The sequence below is a fragment of the Plectropomus leopardus genome, chromosome 4 (assembly GCF_026936395.1).
Source record: "Plectropomus leopardus strain MGB_pleo_1.0 chromosome 4, ASM2693639v1, whole genome shotgun sequence".
Taxonomy (NCBI): domain Eukaryota; kingdom Metazoa; phylum Chordata; class Actinopteri; order Perciformes; family Serranidae; genus Plectropomus; species Plectropomus leopardus.
Genome location: NC_142179.1, coordinates 21,736,923 through 21,755,319, shown reverse-complemented (window position 1 = coordinate 21,755,319; position 18,397 = coordinate 21,736,923). Strand labels below are relative to the sequence as shown.

Genomic DNA, 18,397 nt, shown 5'->3' with positions numbered 1-18,397 from the left:
TAGCAGGGTTAGGATTTCTATACTATATCAAGCTTTTACAATTTTAGTTTTACATGACAAATGTAAAGTAAGATTTGCTTCAGATTTGTGGCACGTCATGGGAAAAATGTAGATAAATTGTGCCATAGTTCAGAACACTAAAGCTGTGAACAGTACACGAAAGTTGTCAACAAAGTAAAGATAATAAATAGTAAATAATTCTGGGTCTAGGGCAGTCAGTGTTTAATACTGTGTGTAGTCAGACACCCCCGACTCCATCCCCCCCAGCTCTCACAGCATGCAACATCCTTGCCACAGGAATTTAATTGCTCTGTAAACAAGCCTTTTGTTTTGTTGCACACTGTTTGCTCATGCACACAAGATGCATTAAAAGCTCCAGTCCTGCCGTGAAAAGACGAGAATATCGTATCAGAGAAGAGCAAATCACTGATTTGATTTGTGCTGACAAAAAGAAACTGACTGCAGCACTGGATGCTGTGTGACATATGTATTATCTCTGTGAAGATAGGCTCATGTTATGAAGACAGGATATAGAGTAGTCACAGCTTTATGATCACATTATCATTATCATATCATTTGTCTACCCCTGCAGCTATATACAGCTGCCTTGTGATGGCCGATCGTATGTGGTAACCGGTCTTTGTTTCTCCTCTCTGTCCTCCACAGACATATGAGCGTCAGTTCAGAATGCCTGAGCAGAGAGAGGGAGGCCTGCTGCAACTACTGGGAGATCACACTCCGCCCAAACACCAGCTTCGCAGCTCCCTCCTTCCTGCACACACACTTGCACACACACAGCAAACACAGCACACCCTCACGCAACAATTCCAGCATGCACACCAACACCAAATCAATCCGGACTGGATCACGTCTACAGCACCTTCAGCATCCCCAGCCAATCCTGCAGATTCGGAGCCAGCCAGAGAACTGGCAGGAGCCAGCAGGAGCTCTTTGCTCGATCCAACCCAACCGTTCTCACGCACAGCGACACGAAGCCCCTCGCCTCAGAGATCTCTGACTCCAGACCTGCAGCTGCCAGTGGTTACAGATGCCAGTATTCTCAACTTGACCTCTCTCAGCAGGTATGGTTTGTTTTCTTGTATGGTGGATTTTATCATGAGCCAAACATGATCATTAGAACAATTATGCTGTGCACTACGCAAAGTGGATGGGAGAAAGTCAATATAATGCTGTATTGTGATGTTTCCTGGTTTTGTTTAATTTTGCTATAATAACAAAAAAAATGCAAAATATTACAGGTTATCATAATTGTAAAACTGTGAAAACTTTATATCATAAGAGTCCTCTAATGATACCAATCCATAAATACAGACACAAAAATAGTCAATACTGGTGAATACTGGTAAATACTGGTGAATATGGGTACTGGTTATATTATGGTGAAATACAAAACATTCTTTCTCTCTCCCTCCTCTCCCTTTGTCATCATTTTTTCTCTGTATACATCTCTCCAGGGGGAGGGGGTTGCAAGAGGTCAGTGAGCAGCTCTTTGGGAACATCAAGAGGAAGTACGGCAGGAAGGACTCCCAGAGGATGCTCTGTAATCCCCACAGTGCTGAAACACCTTGGGGAAGACAGCCAGAGAAAGAATCGGAGAGCCCAACTAATTCAGAGGAGAGGCAGAAGTACAGGCACGAGGAGACGGCTGAGCGGTTTCATGAAGAAAGAGAGGAAAGGAGGAAAGAGGACAGAGAGCGAGCGACTGCTGGGAGGAGGGGAGATGAAGAAGACAGAGGGATGCCCATGCTGACAGAGGAAGGGAAAGGAAGAAAGAGGAGGAGGAGGCCTTCTTTCGACGAGTCACTTTCTGTAGAGGAGCAATTACAGCAGCGGCAGGACTCTGACGCTACAGAGAAGCACCAGCCTGGGCCCCCAGAACCCAAAGTATCACATAAGATGGAGACTCACAAAAATGATTCTCGGCTCACGAGTCAGGCAGATGTCAGCAGAGAGAGGATAGAGAAAGCAGAGAGAGCAGATAAAGGTGATAAAAGGGAAAAGGGAGAGAGGGCAGAGAGAGGAGAGATAGTTACAAGTGGAACTGACCCAGAGTCAACTTTGGGTGCAAACAGAATGAAAAAGAACCCAGTGGGTCGTCCGAAAGTCAGCACAGACACCCTTAAACACAGAGAGCCTCCTCACAATCACATCAACAAAGCCAATCTTCACACACACCCCAGACTCCCAAGCCCAAACCCCAGCCCCAGCCCCAGGGGCAGCATCAGCCCCAGCCCCAGCCCTAAACCCAGGGCTAACATGAGCCCCAGTCTCAGCCCCAGGCCCAGGGCGGCCCTGAGTCCGAGCCCCAGCCACAGCACCAGCTCCACAGCCAGCTCCAGACCAACTAAGGCCAAGGACAGATGGTCCTACCTGAAAGCTAAAAGCCATGCCAGCCTCACGTCACCACAGAGAGACAACCGGGGTAGCCCCTCGACCTTAGCTGACCCACCATCAGCCTTCCCCATCACCCCCTCCAGCCCCCTCTACACCAACACCGACAGCCTGACTGTCCACACACCCATTAAGAGGAAACGAGGACGCCCCAAGAAACAGCCTCTCCTCACAGTGGAGACCATCCATGAGGGCACCTCCACCTCACCTCCAAGCCCGCTGGCACAGGAAACCTCTGTGGGGCTAAACCGTCGAAAGAAGACACACACACTCAACACATTAGTCCAAATGGGCTCCCCCACCACCAGCGCAAATTCTAATAGTCTGAAACTAAAGCGTGGCAGGGGCCCCTCCAGGCCAGTTAATAAGATGAAGCTTGGTAAAATGCAAAGCATCCTGAATGAGATCCTTTCAGGTTCCAATCAGAACACGGCTCTGGCTCTGAAGTCACCTTCTGCCCCTGTTAGCTCGGCTATGAGCGCCATGGCGTCCACCATCGAGGCTCGGCTGGGAAAACAGATTAATGTCAGCAAGAGAGGAACCATCTACATTGGTAAAAAGAGAGGGCGGAAACCCAGAGCAGAAGCCCAAGGCTCTAACCCTCCTAAAACCACTAGGGACAAGCCCCCTCTGTCTGTCTCCACGTCCAGTCTCTATGAGAGCCCTGTAGTGCCTTCTGCCACCTTGTCTCCCAGCTCCAGTGCTCCATCCATAAGAACCAGCCACTCTGATGCTGCTATGCCCAGTTTGCAGCCCATCTCAGCCCTGCCCTCCAAGCCACCGGGCAGGAGCTTCCTGTCTGGTGGATGGAAACTGTCTCCTCCACGCCTTCTGGCCAATTCACCTTCGCACCTGTCAGAGGGGGCGTCAGTGAAGGAGGTGACGCTGTCTCCCATCAGCGAGTCCCACAGTGAGGAGACTATTCCAAGTGACAGCGGGATTGGGACGGATAACAACAGCACCTCAGATCAAACTGAGAAGGGCCCCGCTTCTAGACGCAGGTGCTAATACACTTCCTTACATTTCTTGAACTTTGAGGTTTTTGTTTTTTTTGCATTTCAGTTTTATGTTATGTTATTTATGTTTATATTCATATAAAATGCTGTTTTAAAACAGAAGCCTACACAGAAATTTGAATTGTACAGCCACTGGCAAGTACTGTTAGAGAGCAATGCAGAAGAATTGCTCTTCAGTTAACTGTGTAATGTTTGCTTAATACTATACCAGTTTAATGTTTAAAGTCCCACACGCACCAAACCGACATCAAAGAGCTAGTGGCGACTAAAGCAGACTTTCCGTCTAATCTTGTCATCTCTGTCTCGGCCAAATAGTTGCACATGAACAAACCACAAAGACTACAACTGACGGCCAACCAGCACGTATGTTCTGCCACTGCATGAGAGGAAATGAGAGGAAAACTCCATATCAGCAGTCTGTAATCCGCATTAAATAAGGGAAACCGGAAGATCGCCTTGATGTTAGTCAGCACAGTAACATCACAATCTAATGTTAAAAGAGCAAAGCATATTTACCATGCTGAACAATAACAAAAATCATCAGGAAATGTTTTTGCCAAAGAGCTCAATGGTTTAAGAAAAAAAAATCTTGCCTTCTGAAGTTTGTTTTGACCTCACGCCCTCTTGACTTTAATTATTGTTTACTTTCCTCATTTCCATTTCTCTCGTGCACTGAGCTGAACTGCCAATCAGAGTGATTTCATTCAACATGTTCTGCTGTCTCAGGGGCCAATTCAGCATGCCAATAAAAAGCCAGCAAGGGCCACCGAGGGCCCATGGTGCAGGACAAAACGCAAAGACAAGGGCAACATACAGCCCAACACTGACCAGCCACCATCGGCTTGAGGTGCCAGGGCCTTAACCTGAGCCATGCCATGAAATACTGATAGCAATCATTTTATATCCATACAGGGTTAATAGTAAACAGCTGGTCATTTTTGTTTACATATCGGATCCGCACTTAGTAATGGCCAATAAGCAAGTGCAGGCATTGGAACTGGTATTGGGAAGGAAAATGGTATGGAGACATCTCTGGCTTTAATGTGATTTTTTCTATTTCATGTTGTGTTCATACAGGTACTCATTTGATCTGTGTGGGTTTGAGGCTGCAGAGGCAGCAGCCCTGGAAGCATCCAACAGGAGCAGCAGAGCACGCTGTGAACGGCAAGCAACCACTGTTGACAACTTCCTGTCGCAGCAGGAAAAGAAGCAGAAACATCATCGACGGAAGAGGAAGTGCCTACAGAGCCGGGATCATCTTCACTTTCTCTCTGAATTGGAGGAGGTTAGAAACGCAACAATACATTCAGACTGTGATCTTTGACCAAGCACTGTAATGTGTATATTAAACGGTATATTTTTCTTACTCTGCGTCTTTTTACCCTCCATGCAGGTTGTGTTAAAGCTCCAGCAGCTACGAGTGTCTCACAGGCGATACACCTGCTACCCCCAGCAACCCTATCCCTCCATTTTCCGCCTCAACTTCCATCATTACTACCCTGTTACCTACGACTCCTACCCCTGTGACTCCAGCTCATACCTCCGCAGGAGTGCGGATCTAAAGGCTAAGAGGAGACGCGGCCGTCCAGCCAAAACCAGCGAGCCAATCACATCGAAGCTGCCTTTTGTTCAAGGATATGGTTATCCGCTGGCAGGGGGAAATTACTATGCAGCACCGTATGCGATGCCTTACGCACCTCCTCTGAGTCTCGGCTACTTTCCCCCTGCTCCCCCATTTTATCTACCCCACCACTCACTTGGACCTGCGCCTCCATCTCCCTTCATGAGGCCCGCTGTCCCCCCTCCCAAGGCTTTCCACTCAAGTGGACATTCAAAGCTCCAGCCAGGGGCCAAGCTCCGCAGCACCAGTGGGCCACTCCAGGGGCCCTCTGTAAGAGGAGAGGGCCTGGGATCCCTGGGCAGTGGCAGTGCAGGGGGTCTCGCAGGGGTTCGCCTCCATAAGAGGAAGCACAAGCACAAACACAAGCACAAGGACGAACCCCTCCTTTCACTGCGAGACCGGCAGGAGTTGGGTGGGCTCTTCAGCGGAGCTAAGACCAACGCTCGTCTCAGCATGCTGAGCGACAGGAGGGACTTGGCCAGTCAGGGCTCTTCAAAGCATTTGGAGAAGCAGAGGGGCAGCAGTAGAGGCTCAGGCCTGGGATCCAGCTTAGGGATGTTTGAGTCGGACCAGCTGTCCACACACTCTCTCGCTGACAGCCAGTTCCACTCCCGTCAGACTCGACAGCCAATAAACAGCTTCATGAGCAGCTACAGTAGCCAATCGCAGCGGTCAGAGTCCGCTTCTGACCTCTTTCTAGGGTCACGTGAGGACGAGTGTGGAGGAAGGAGCAGGAAGACGAGGCTCACTGTGTTTGGAGATCAGGGCTTAATGTCATTCCAAACTGCCCGGCAGGAGCCAGGACAGATGAACAACTGCTCCAGTCCCTCCCTCACTGGTAAGAACCTCTTACATCAGGATTACCTGTTCATTTTTAAACCACACTGTGTATTTGCAAAGGAGTGCACTGACGGTTTGCCATGATCAGAAACCATGACAGCAGGAATAGTATTTCTTTTGATAGCGGTGTCACGCTAAATTATATTGCTTACTTTGATGAAGTGTTGGAGGTTGGAGGTTAGCCCAAACTTCAGCAACTGCCTGTTGCTCGCTTGTCTTTATCTAACCAGTTCACTTATGGCCACTTCCTGTAGCTGCCTCACAATAAAAGCCATTCATGGATCACCTGTGGAAAGCTTCTGATGTAAAGAGTCAGCAGGGAGTGTTCGACTGACATTAACAGTAGCTGAACACAGCAATGGACCTCATTACAGATCTGACTGTAAGGCAGAGGAGGGCAGATCATAAAACAGTGAGACTCCTATTTGTTAGAGTAAAGTCAGAACAGGAATATAGTGAAACAAAACTGCAACTGATGGTGACTTCTACTGTACACAGGAGTTTAAAAATAAATAACTGAACTTGATTTTAACATGATGTTGACATAGCTTGGACAAGGGTTGCTGCGTGCACATCCAGTGCTTCCTGCAGTGAGGAATGATGCATCACTTGTGCTTTACTGTGTAGCATCTTACAAGCCAGTTATGTTTAACCTGCCAAGGTTGCAAAACTGTTCACATAGCTAAATCTGGAGCATGTTTGCAAAAATAATTGGTCTCCAATATATTATTCTGCTCCCTAGTGATGATGGTCTTGTAATTTGCTGGCGCAGAGACTTAATCATATATTTAGTCAGTTAACAGGGTTTCCCTGTTTTAAACATAGATGGCAGCATTTTCGTCAAGGTGATTCCTATTTATAAAAGTGCCATGAACAACATAATCCAGACATACAGTGGACAAAGAGGCAGGGTAACCCCAAATCCTCACTTCCAAAATAATGTGTATTTTGGTACACTCTGTATTCTGCTGTCTTTGAGCACATCTGGCTGGGGATAGAGAGAACGTAATGCATGGATGGAGACGACTATAATTCACCAATCTCTCCTTCCTCCCCTCCCTCCCTTCCTCCTCTCCTGCCAATGCCTTTGCCAGAGATATATTATTCACACAGTGTGATTTATTTTCTACAGACACGCCGTAAAAGGCCCTTGCCTGTGTTAAAAGAGCTGGCTGGCAGCCAGGGGTTTAATGACTGGGGCCTAGTCCAGTGGTGGGGAGGAGAAGCCAGGGGCTCAGTTAGAATACACCCCCCCCCACCCCAGGGGATCCAGGACGGATGACTCATATACACACAACTCCCCCACCCCCTACATCCCCCCTTTTCCATGATATCCCTCTAGTGTTGTTATGCCTCCTCTACCTTCCATGTCCTTCCCTCTTCCCCTTGTGCTGCTTCTGCAGTTCTTGCCCTTGCTTTCCTCCTTTGCCTGTCTCCCACAATCCCCACATCCATACCCAGACTTCCCCTTGTTCCTCCGCCTCTTCCTCCCCCTCCCCCTTATATCTCTCTTTCCTCTTCCCTTTCTCTTTCTGCCTTTTCCCCTGTCTCCCCTCCCCCTCGTTCTCCCATTACCCTCTCTTTTCCCCATTCTCCCTGCCCCTCCTCTAGCATGACTTACTGCCTCACTTCACAGCTTTAGCCCAATTAAAACACTGGCGCGTGTGCATACGCATGCATGTCACACAACCATACATGTACACTTGCACATGCATGTGCACCCTAGACCTTAGATACATACACAGTTAGATAGATCCCCATCCACAAGCTGATAAAAATGTAAAATTCATATATTTGAGCACGAGCACTGACGAGTTTGAGATTGTAAATCATTCCTCAGTGGAACTAGTTTGCAGTGATTACATTTTTTGTGAATGTGTTTGTGTGTGTTTATTAACTAATCAGAAGGTCTCCCTGCAGCTGACAGCAATCTCTCTCATGCACATTTGCATAAAAGCAGGTCATCTTATACTAAATTACACATAATCATTTTCTTTGTGTCACATGACTTCTATAAACACATGCATGCACTCCCATGCAGAGAAACAGTCTCATCAAATGATAAACATAGAGAATCACTCCATCTTGTCTGAAACCCGGTCTGCGAGCATGTATCTCTGTGCAGTAGTGACTTCCTATTCCACAGAGAAACAGGTCCTCAGTGCTATACGGCCCCTCACACTGCTGAAGGTCACTGGTTTTATGTTCCGTGTATGCAGCTCATAAATTTCTGCTACTTTGTAGTGTGTGTGCGTGTGTGTTTGTGTGTGTGTGTGCACACTTTTGTTCAGCTCATAAACTACTGCTACTTAGTGCTTTCTGCATTAGACTAATTTCACTGTCTGCCCTGAATTCTCGAGCAACAATAGAGTGAAATGTTCCGCTGAGTTTTAAATGGAGGGCGGTCAGGCCTCTCTTTATCTTCTCTTACTCTTAGTTCATTAGCAAACACCTTACCGTGGATCCATGCACTCTTAAACTCTTAATTTTCCCTTCAAATTGGTTTCTTGTAACATAAAAAAACATTGGATGATACAAATATGTTCTGTATCTCAAAACAGAAATAGAAGTGCTGCAGGTGCTCTTTGGATACTTCAGGTGTACTGTGTTTATTCCATTTTGTGAACGTCTCATTACATGAGTAAAGTATACTCTTGATCAAAAAGTATAACATGGAAGTCTTTGGATGTTTTGTGCAGAAAAATAAAAATGCATTTATTTTGCATGTATACCAATGTATAGCAACTCACAGGTCTTCATCAGGGTCATTGTCTGCTGTAATCTGCTTAATTTTTGCACAAACCTTACTCCTTGGATCACTTTTGAAGGAGACTTGCATTTTATATTTTTTGTTTGAGAATACACTTTATTCATGCAATGAGCTCTCTACAACTTACACCTAAAAACATGAAAGTAAATTATTCTAACCCAAGATGCCATGTTGATCAAATATTCTCAATTTATTGTGTGCATCACTTTTTATATGATACCCTTTAACGTAGTTCACCATATTTGGTGTATAAAACAGTTTTTGGGGGTATAATACGGTCTCAATTTTTTATTTTTAATTTGTTTAACAAAAGAATCCTGAAACCACTTTTATTTATTTATTTTTACCAACATAGGCAAATGTTAATTCCCTTCCTCAGATTGCAAAAAAGTAGTTCTATGATTTTGGATTCTGGATGTTATACTGTGGTAAAAACAAATGCAGATTCCACTGTTTTGATTGCACATAAACAGTAAACCTTTTTTTTTATGCATATGATGATGTGCTCCTTATACTATTACAGTTTTAGTAAAATTATACAAATAGCAATGTATCACCCTGCTTACAGTATAGCAATATATCACAATATATTGATTCATAAGCTCTGAATCATGATTCTTTATGTATCGCCAGATCTTGCCGGTATATAACGTTACTGGTTTGGTTTATTGCAGTCGTCATGTGTTAGAGCACCGCAAAAACATGCTACATTGTATCACAAGAGTTCTGGAGGGAAAGAGGAGAGGAGATGGTTTGGGAATCCAGGAATGGGCGTAAAAGCTCAAGAAAAAGAGACCAAGCATGTTGTATGCACACTGCTTGGGGACTGGTGGCTGATTGTGCTTTTCCTCCATTTTGGCTGTGGCTCAGTCTGAGCCCCGGGAACAGTGCCCAGGCAGAGAGGAGGAGGAGGAGGGGGGAGCTGAGAAACAGGACAGAGATGGGAAACAAAAAGAATGACAGAGATGGACCAAGACCAGGAAGCGGTTTCTGAAATAGAGACGGAAATGAAATGGTGCAGTGTTACCAATTTAATTGAAAATTAGAGAGTAGCATATTGCCGCCCATGAAGAGTAGAGTGGAAAGAAGAATGAGGGTGATGGAGAAAAGGGGGAAAGAGACAGGATAGAACAGCGTGTAAAGGGCATACTGCCCAGTTCATCAGTGTGAAGGAAACAATATGGCTCCAGTTTCTTCTGCTCAGCCATTCTGAACTGCTGAATTCATTATTTGTGCATGTTGGGCATGAGTGTGTATGCACATGTGTGTGTTTGTGACTGCGCATGTGGATAAATGTGTCGATTTGTGTGTTTGCATTTGTGTGTTTGGCTTTTTGGCAGCCTGTGCTCCAGATGCACAGGGTTGTTATTGTGTAGCGACGTATTAAATGGTTGAAGGAGACATTTCTGTGGGTTTCCTGCTTGCAGAATGGGATCTCCTTCTCACCCCTCTCCTCTCTGCTCTCTAGTAGACAATTACAGGATAGGATCTGCTCTCCTGGCTCAGCTGGGCTTTGAAAGGCTTACATGAATATGTCAAAATTAGCAGGAAGCTCTTGAAGCAAAAAAAAAAAAAAAAGACATTCTCACCATGAGCTAAATTGGCATGATGTCTTTCCTGGCCTTTCCAAGGCTGCTCCTTTTGACTGACATCTTAGTGTGAAAACTGGTTTCTCTTTATAGACTTTGCTAGTTATTTACCTTGTGATGTCTCACCTCACTCATGCCCACTCTCTCCTCTCCCAGATGTTCCCAGTAAGCGGAGGTATAAGCGACGGGAGGTGGAGCAGATCCAGAAGGACGTGAGGAGAATGCATTCTTTGAACTTTGAGCATGTGCAGAAGATCCTCCGTGCCAAGCGCCTGCAGCGACAAGCCAAAACAGGAAACAATGTCATCAAAAGACGGCCTGGGCGGCCCCGAAAACAACCCGTGGAGAAATCGGAGTCGAGTAATGAGAGGGAGGAAGATCGGGCTGATGGTCGGGGTTTGGACATGTTGGCCGGTCGGAGAAGCGATGGCAGGACTCTGGGGATGCCCGTCCTGGAGAGGTGTGACGACCTGCCAGGTAGGCAGAGCCTCAGGCCAAGCTTGACCCCCGAGCCTCTGGAGTTCTCAAATCACGATTCCATCTCAGCAACGATTGAGACCGTGGTGCATCAAGCGCGATCTGTGCCTCCGATGGCCAAAGGTGGGAAACGCAGAGGCAGGGCCCACAGCAGGGACGAGTTATGGGCTCCCTCCAGTCAATAGACCTGCAGGAGGGAGCAACTCCTGAACGGAGAGCAGTTATCGGAGTCAGTGCTGCTTCAGATGCAGCGTCCTTAATTGTTGGACTCCTTTGGTGCACTTTGACTTGTTAATGATTGGCGAGGACTACAGAGGGTCAGTGGAGGAGCAGGAGGAGGGAACACTTTCGGTACCACCCCTCTGCTTGCTACAAGACATGAGCCTTTCGAGGATTCATTGGACCTTCATTTACAATGGCACTATATGGTACTATTTGATACTGACTCTGATGCTATAAAAGTGTGTGGTACTTATGATAGTGTAGGATATTATGTGATTCTTTATGTATCTGATACAGTGATGTGTATGGTACTTTATGATACTGTATCTGAATGTGGCTTTAGCCATATATTTACCAGCAAGGGGAGGGGGAATGGTTAATATTAAACTGTGCAGCTCTGCTTATTTTTGCCTTTCTGAGGAAGTTTGTCAAAGACATGTGGGATAAACAGCAGTAATTAAACCACCTTACCCTTTTACTTATCCCTGTGTTTTGCTCCCACCCTCGTCTGTACCTTCCTTGTTTTCTCTCCGAGGAGTAACTGATACTTGCTGGCAGCTCCTCACCCCTGGTCCCGCTCCCCACTCACCCCAGTTCTTTAACCCTCCCTGGTGCCTGCCGCTCAGCCCCATCTCGCTTTGTCCTCTCATCTACTCCCAGTCATGTTTTACATCTCCCATTGCTTGATCTCCCTCAACCCACCCCCGCCCCCGTCTCATCTATTTCTCGCTCCCTGCTCAGGCCCGACCTGAGCAGGGACATAAAGGCAATATAGTGGATGAGACTGTCCCAGACTGTACATAGAAACAAAGTCCACTGTTGCCTGCCTTGTACAATGAGAAACCAGCTCATAGACGCGTACTGGCATACAGTATATCAAATTGTTGTACCATAGACAATGAAAGTTGTGTATTGTTTTATAACCAAAAACAGACATGGGTGCGACTCAAGACAAGTTTGTTTTCAGACCGAAAGAACCACATATATTCATTCATACACTCATTGTTGTGTTTATATCCGGGGGCATTGCATACAGGAGGAATATCAGGTGTGTTTTTGGTAAACCTTAAAACTGGTTTATTGCACTATGGGAAAAAAACATACACTTGCATCAATCAAATGCAGCACTTACATGCTTGTTCCAGCCTTATGTTTTGGCCTTCGATGGTTTGGATATCCATTCCAGAGAGCATGCATTATTTTAATCAATTTGTATATGCAGGCTGCGCAGCCAAAAGCGTTGAACCGAAGCCCGAGTCTGAATCGTGATTGGACAGTTCAGCTGAAGAGGGCTCACAGTCAGTGTTTTGAAAAGTTAATCCCAGTCTTTCTACTTAACATGATTTTAATCCATATCCTTGGATTTTTTTTTTTTAAAGCAAATCCAGTATTTAGATTTAGAAACCAAAGTCTCAGTATTCAGTGTAAGGATGTATTATTTAAAAGAATCAGAGTTTGACAAACTCTCCACCATGTTGGCACCAATGTAAAGCATTCCTATGTGCACTCTAGAATGTAGCCATCTTGGATTTTTGTGTCAATATGTTAAGCCTTTGTTAAACTCTATCTACAGTATCTGTGGCTTTGGGTAGTGGCTGGTTCTTTCTCTAAGTATTTCAGAATATAAGCAATCGATCAGTGTTTCTTTGGCAACTTTGTTCAAGTTTTTTGTTTTTTTTACAGGAGATTTACAGAGTTTTCTTTGGGTTGGGTGGGATTCTCAGTTGCAGCAGTTCAACTTGTGCCTTATGTTTCTTTCTCTCACCAATTACATTTGACCTGAGAAATAACAAGTGGCAAAGAATGCCCCGGAAATTGACCCCAAATATTCATGATTGTGCATATGACGCATGTGTCTTAGTCATCCGAACCCTGACACTGCCTGTGTCCCTTCACAGCTTCCATAGCCAGCATCCTCTGTTTCCCAGCTACAATGTGTGAATTCTAGGATAGCGAAGGAATGACTGCTCTTACCCAAAGCTGCGTTTCCATCAAAAGCTTTCGGTATAGTACCTTTGGAACCAAAAGCAACACCTATGAACAGGTATTTAGACCCTATATCTGTATAGTGTTTCCACCACAGACAGTACTCTTACATGTGGGCGGGGTTGTTGTTACTCACTGCTCCGTCCAGCAGTATTCGCTGTATTTGCTTGTTCACAGGTGATACTGAGTGAAGTCTGCACCTCATTTATCATACACAGAACGGGGCTGCAGGCTGGAGTGAGAGTCTCTCTCAATCATGGGATATTTTTAAAAAAATAGCACGTTTGTGCATCGACTCCTCGTCAGGCAAGAGCAGGGGTTTAGTGCTGCCGGAGAACACCAAGCGAAGCTCCATTTTGTTTATTTCTCCAAGTTAGAATAAACATATGAAGTTCACACAATCTGCTTGTGATGCATGTAATTTTTTTAAATGCTTGAAGATCCACTCATAACTTAAAGTGTATGTCATCCAAGAGAGACAATAAAAACAGATTGAGTGGTCAAAGTTGTCATATTGTAATTTAAGGTGTGCTGATGGATTCACATCGCCAACTCGTGCATTGAGTAACACTACAAGTAAACGTTCCCCCTTAAAAGTTGCGGGCAGTCAGCCCAGCTGCTGCTCGAGGCTCCAAAACACCCTTTCTGTATTATAATTATAGTTTACTAATCTATGAAAACTGGTTACGGTAAAAACGGATGTCAAACAAGCCACTGCTCAGCCCTGAGCACAGAGTATTGATTCTCCACTGACCAATTGACGCACTACAGTGTTTCTACTTCCACCTTTCGGTAATGGATCTGTGTGCTAGCTACCTCAGGCAGAGGTATGACCAAGAATGAGGAAGGTTCCAAAGGTACGAAAGGTACCATCCAAAACTTTTGTACTGAAAAAAATGCATACTGATCTGAACCGACCTGCTGGTGGAAACGCCCTGTTACAACGATTGGTATTAGTTGCTTTTGTTGGTTGTATTGGTTAGGTTTCAGTGAGACGTCTGGGACTGGTTAGGGTTAGGGTAATCAGGGGCGGAGCAAGGCAGGCCATTCCTTCACCATCCTAGGATTTGCAAAGTCACCTCCCAGCTTCCTCCTAATTTTCTTACCCATATTATTATAACAGAACTATAGAGTCTGAACTGATGAATATAATATTACTGTACTGAATACACATCACGTACTGGCCTACATACTGCTCCACAGTAGTGGTGGAAACAGAACGATACACTGTGTCAGATGTGTTTCTGTCCAGAAATATTGATTGTATTCAGTGTCCCAGATGTGACTACAGATCACTGACTCTGCCCAGTATTTAACCAGTTATTTAACACTGGTTATGCACTTGGCAAAGCAGGAACAGAGGAGGTTGTCATGAAAACCATCTTCTCCTACATCGTTGTTTGCTATGCATCAGGCCGTGCCTGGCAATGACCTTAAAAGGAATTTCTGTTCTGGGTCCACCCTTCGACAAAGAGAAATAAGTGGTCTTATTTACTGAATAAAATGAATTCATGTAACAAGAATTGTGAATAATACCAGTAATAATTTGTAATAAGTTGTGCAGAAAGTGACTATCATTTCATGAAAACTATAGTTACTGCAGCTCTTTGCAGTACAGCCTTAACCAGATGTAAAACTACAGTATTGAAGTGTTTGTTGTAAATAGTGTTAGTATGTCCATCCTGCATGGATACCGGTTGGGCTCGGCTATGCTGGGACTGTCTCCTAAAACCACAGTAGACCTTATCTCTATATTAAGACTGCTCAAGACCCCAAGGAAACACACACAAATGATAACCCTGATTGATTTTTCTATTCGACAAATTCTGCTGTACGTTGACAGTCATCGGTCCAGTCCGTTAAATTACACAGAATGCTAAAACAATTTGCCTTATCACACCTTTAAAAGTTTCTGGAGTATAAAAGCCCCTTTGTAGTGTACTCAACCAAAAATAGGAATCCCCGCTGACTTGCAGCTATTTTGCCTGCAGCCAGTCGGGGCAGTGCAGTAGCATGAAGCAAGTGAGGTTGTGTGTAGGGGGGAGTTCTCAGAGGAAATAGCCAAAAATACACTCGTCCTAAAGTTAGTGCGCTTAACCTTGCTTCGCTAGATGACTTTCGGTGGGTCTGCAGTCTGTTGTGGTAAGGATGAGGTCTAGATGTGTGGTCCGTGAGGTGTAGAGACTACATGCTTGGCAGCTTACTCCACACTGTGGTCGGTCAGTGGTTTCTGATGTAAGAGTTAAAGACCCCAGGTGTTGTCTGTCCTGTCTGTCTCTCCTACCAGCCAATGCTCCGGTGCCTTCTAACACTGACAAGTATTGTCCTAATCCAGAGCTTTCACTCTACACAGAGACTGCAGAGGGGATGTGGCTGTGAATAGGGTTCAAGGTCACTGTTGTTGTATTGTATTTAGCAGCCAATCTGGACCAGTGGCTACAGGATGCCCCTAAGAACTGATGTAAGGGTCTTTTACCTTGTCTTTGGTCCAAGCATCAAGGACAGCGCAACAGTGTTTGACCTTAAACCAGTGGTTCGGGGTGTGTTTACTGAAGTCTGCACTTACCAGTTCGACTAGAATGGGATATAATGGCACCTACATTTTGATCACCCCCCCATTCCCTTTGTAGCATGCTGTGACGAGTGTCCTACACATGGAGTGAGGGGTCACGTGAGACAGAACCTCATAAATGTACATGAAGTCATCCTCACAGCATACATTACAGTTCTAAGCTATAATGTTGTTCAAAGCTGAAAGTGCAGATCGAGAAAACCAATAAATGTACTTCTTTAGAGCACAAAGTGAGCTCTTCTAACAGTGTGGGCATATTTTAGTTTGTATACATAGTGTATTTGAACCTTTTTCTAGAGTGGGTTTCCTTTATTTGCATGCTCAACCTGATTGTATGCATAAATATTTTAGACAAGCCGAAAGTTGAATTTCAATTGAATTTGGAGCAAGACTTGTACATTGTTTGATATGTTTCTTTTTGTAATGACTTTTTTAATTCATGAAGCATTTTTGTACATTGTATGAATATTAAAAACTGCAAATATTTGACATATAGAGTAAATACTAGATGCGCATGCATATGCATATATCCGTCACAGTATGTATGTGTAAATGTACACATATATTTTGTATTTGCATTTGCTGGCATACAGATATATGTCTTAAGCACATATATACATGCAATATATATGTATATCCATGTCCGCTGGCATGCTTTTGGTCATGTTTATCTTTCATGATCTTGTAGGTTCTTTTTTGTTTGTTTTTTTTTTTATTTCTCTTTCCTCAGAAAGAAAAGCTCATTCTTTTGCTACCCTTCTGTTGGCTGGCAGCGTTGAGCACTTATCAAGAAGAACTACAGTTGAAGTTGTTCATGTTATCCATTGTGTGAAATAATAAATGACTTTATTGACAGCTGATGGTGGCACATATTTTCTTCTTTCTGGTTAATACTGTATTGGAAACTATTCCTAAAAACTGCTTTGTCACATGCCGAGATAAGGCCAATTTTGTGATAAGAGCCAGTTGAGATCTGGTCTGTGTGTGTGTGTGTGTGTGTGTGTGTGTGTGTGTGTGTGTGTGTGTGTGTGTGTGTGCGCGCGTGTGTGTGCAGCATGCATGTGAATGTGTGTGGGAGTAAGATGACAGGAGGGTTTGCTGCACGGTTGGTGCTGAAAGTCAGATGGTCTCAGTGAATGAGTACTATCCCACAATGTGTTCACTTGTCGCAGTTTAAAGAGAGGGAATCCTCTCATTAGATTATGCTACAGCCTCACTCTGTCACACTCACTCACGCGCACACACACATACCTACACACTCTTACTCTTGTTCATTAGCCAAGCCTACATCTCTAAATCCACCCTGCTCTAGCCCATCAGTGTCTGTTCTAGGTGGGCTGGGCTGCAGGCTGCTCTGTCATTGGACAGAGCTGAGTGGGAAGTGCCCCACTATTGGCTGCTGCCAACTAGTAAAATTCTTCTGTTACCATGGTTGCAGGGTGAGCTGCCCAAATGTGTCTCAGTGTATCTAGTGGTGCTGATGGAACCGTTGGCACCGTCGGTGTTATGTTGAAAAAAAATCCCCCCTCTGATGGAAGCGAGGGCTGCAGTGGGGCTGCACCCAAATCACTCTCCACTGATGCCTGTAAATGAGCCCACATGGCCCCACTCCACCTCCAGCACAAGAGAGGGGATGAGATAGATCACCAGGGCTCTGATCACGATGAAACAGCACAGCAAAACACATCCTGCATGAAGGATGGACTGTTCAGCCCGAGCTACACTTAAAAGAGAGAAGCAGGATCATCAATCTGATGTGCAATGTGTGGATTTTCTCACCAGGTTTCGTGTCAGATGTAGTTTATTCCCAGACAGCGTTGTCCACTGCACACGCTCCAGATATAAAGATTGCATAGATATATATATGTAACATTGAAAAGTGTTGATAGAAAGATGTGACAATATTTAATTTGAAAAGGGAACCTGGATCAGTAATTTATAGCAAAATTCTGCCCATCTATAAAGTTACGTAATTCATTAACATGTATATTTGAAAGTGTTCACATGGCACTTTCATGGAAATATAAAGGTAAAATATACTCCACCTGGTCAGTAGGTGGAGCCCCCATGCTGGACAAAAGAAATGGATGAAATCTAAACTCCTTGTCATTGTTTTGCCCTCTTTTCTCCTTGCTCCAAAAGTGTGCAATTTTTTTCTACAACTTTTCAACTTCATATAATGATACTGTATCATTTTGTAAATCATATCTTCTGTGACATCTGTGCAAGGCAGAAATATTTCAGTACAATTATAGAAGCACATAGTAAAAGAAAGAGAAATATTTGCAGTGTTGGATCAGTGTTATGATATGGTATCTGGAGATACAGACTGTGATGGAAATGCAGTGCTGGAGGTTTGCACTCAGAAAGTGTAGGAGGAGGACAGGGCTTATAAATTGTGGTGCTCAGCTGGGGCCTGTATATCCGAAACTTAAACAACCTGCTTTTTAAGGAAACCGTTCCAAAAATTTGGGAGGATCATCCTCCCAATCCTCGGTGGACCAACCTCCTTTGGGATGAAGGATTTAGGGTTGAGGGTAAGTCAGGGTGTGCATCTCATAAATATGCACCATCTAAGTTGACCAGTCACAGTTCTCGTGCTCCACATTCCCCACATACACCCGATGCATAATGACATTTTTGAAGAGGTACATGTCAGCCGCGAGACCAAAGGGCATTACTACAGAGTCACAAACTAATCTGCAGAAGTGTCAAATGTAAAGTAGTTTGCAGAAACATACAATGCCCGCCATTGTATGTTTCTGCAAACTACTTTACATTTGTACGTTAGTGTGTAGCAAATATGTTGAAACTTTTTACGTTTCAACAACACCGAGTTGTTTTATTGACTGGAAATCTTTACACATCTTGGGAGACTTAGCCCAGAATAGC

The 18,397-nt window shown here is 44.7% G+C and overlaps 1 protein-coding gene across 1 annotated transcript in view; it reads left to right on the top strand.

The window, feature by feature from the left end:
* setbp1 (SET binding protein 1) overlaps positions 1 to 16,363 on the top strand; it is a 44,238-nt gene extending 27,875 nt beyond the window's left edge. The window contains exons 3-7 of the mRNA XM_042489000.2: positions 667 to 1,082; positions 1,476 to 3,413; positions 4,506 to 4,713; positions 4,822 to 5,887; positions 10,405 to 16,363. Coding sequence (XP_042344934.2) covers positions 667 to 1,082; positions 1,476 to 3,413; positions 4,506 to 4,713; positions 4,822 to 5,887; positions 10,405 to 10,910 — 4,134 coding nt within the window. The 3' untranslated portion in view covers positions 10,911 to 16,363. The remainder of the gene's footprint in view (positions 1 to 666; positions 1,083 to 1,475; positions 3,414 to 4,505; positions 4,714 to 4,821; positions 5,888 to 10,404) is intronic.
* Positions 16,364 to 18,397: the final 2,034 nt, after the last annotated feature.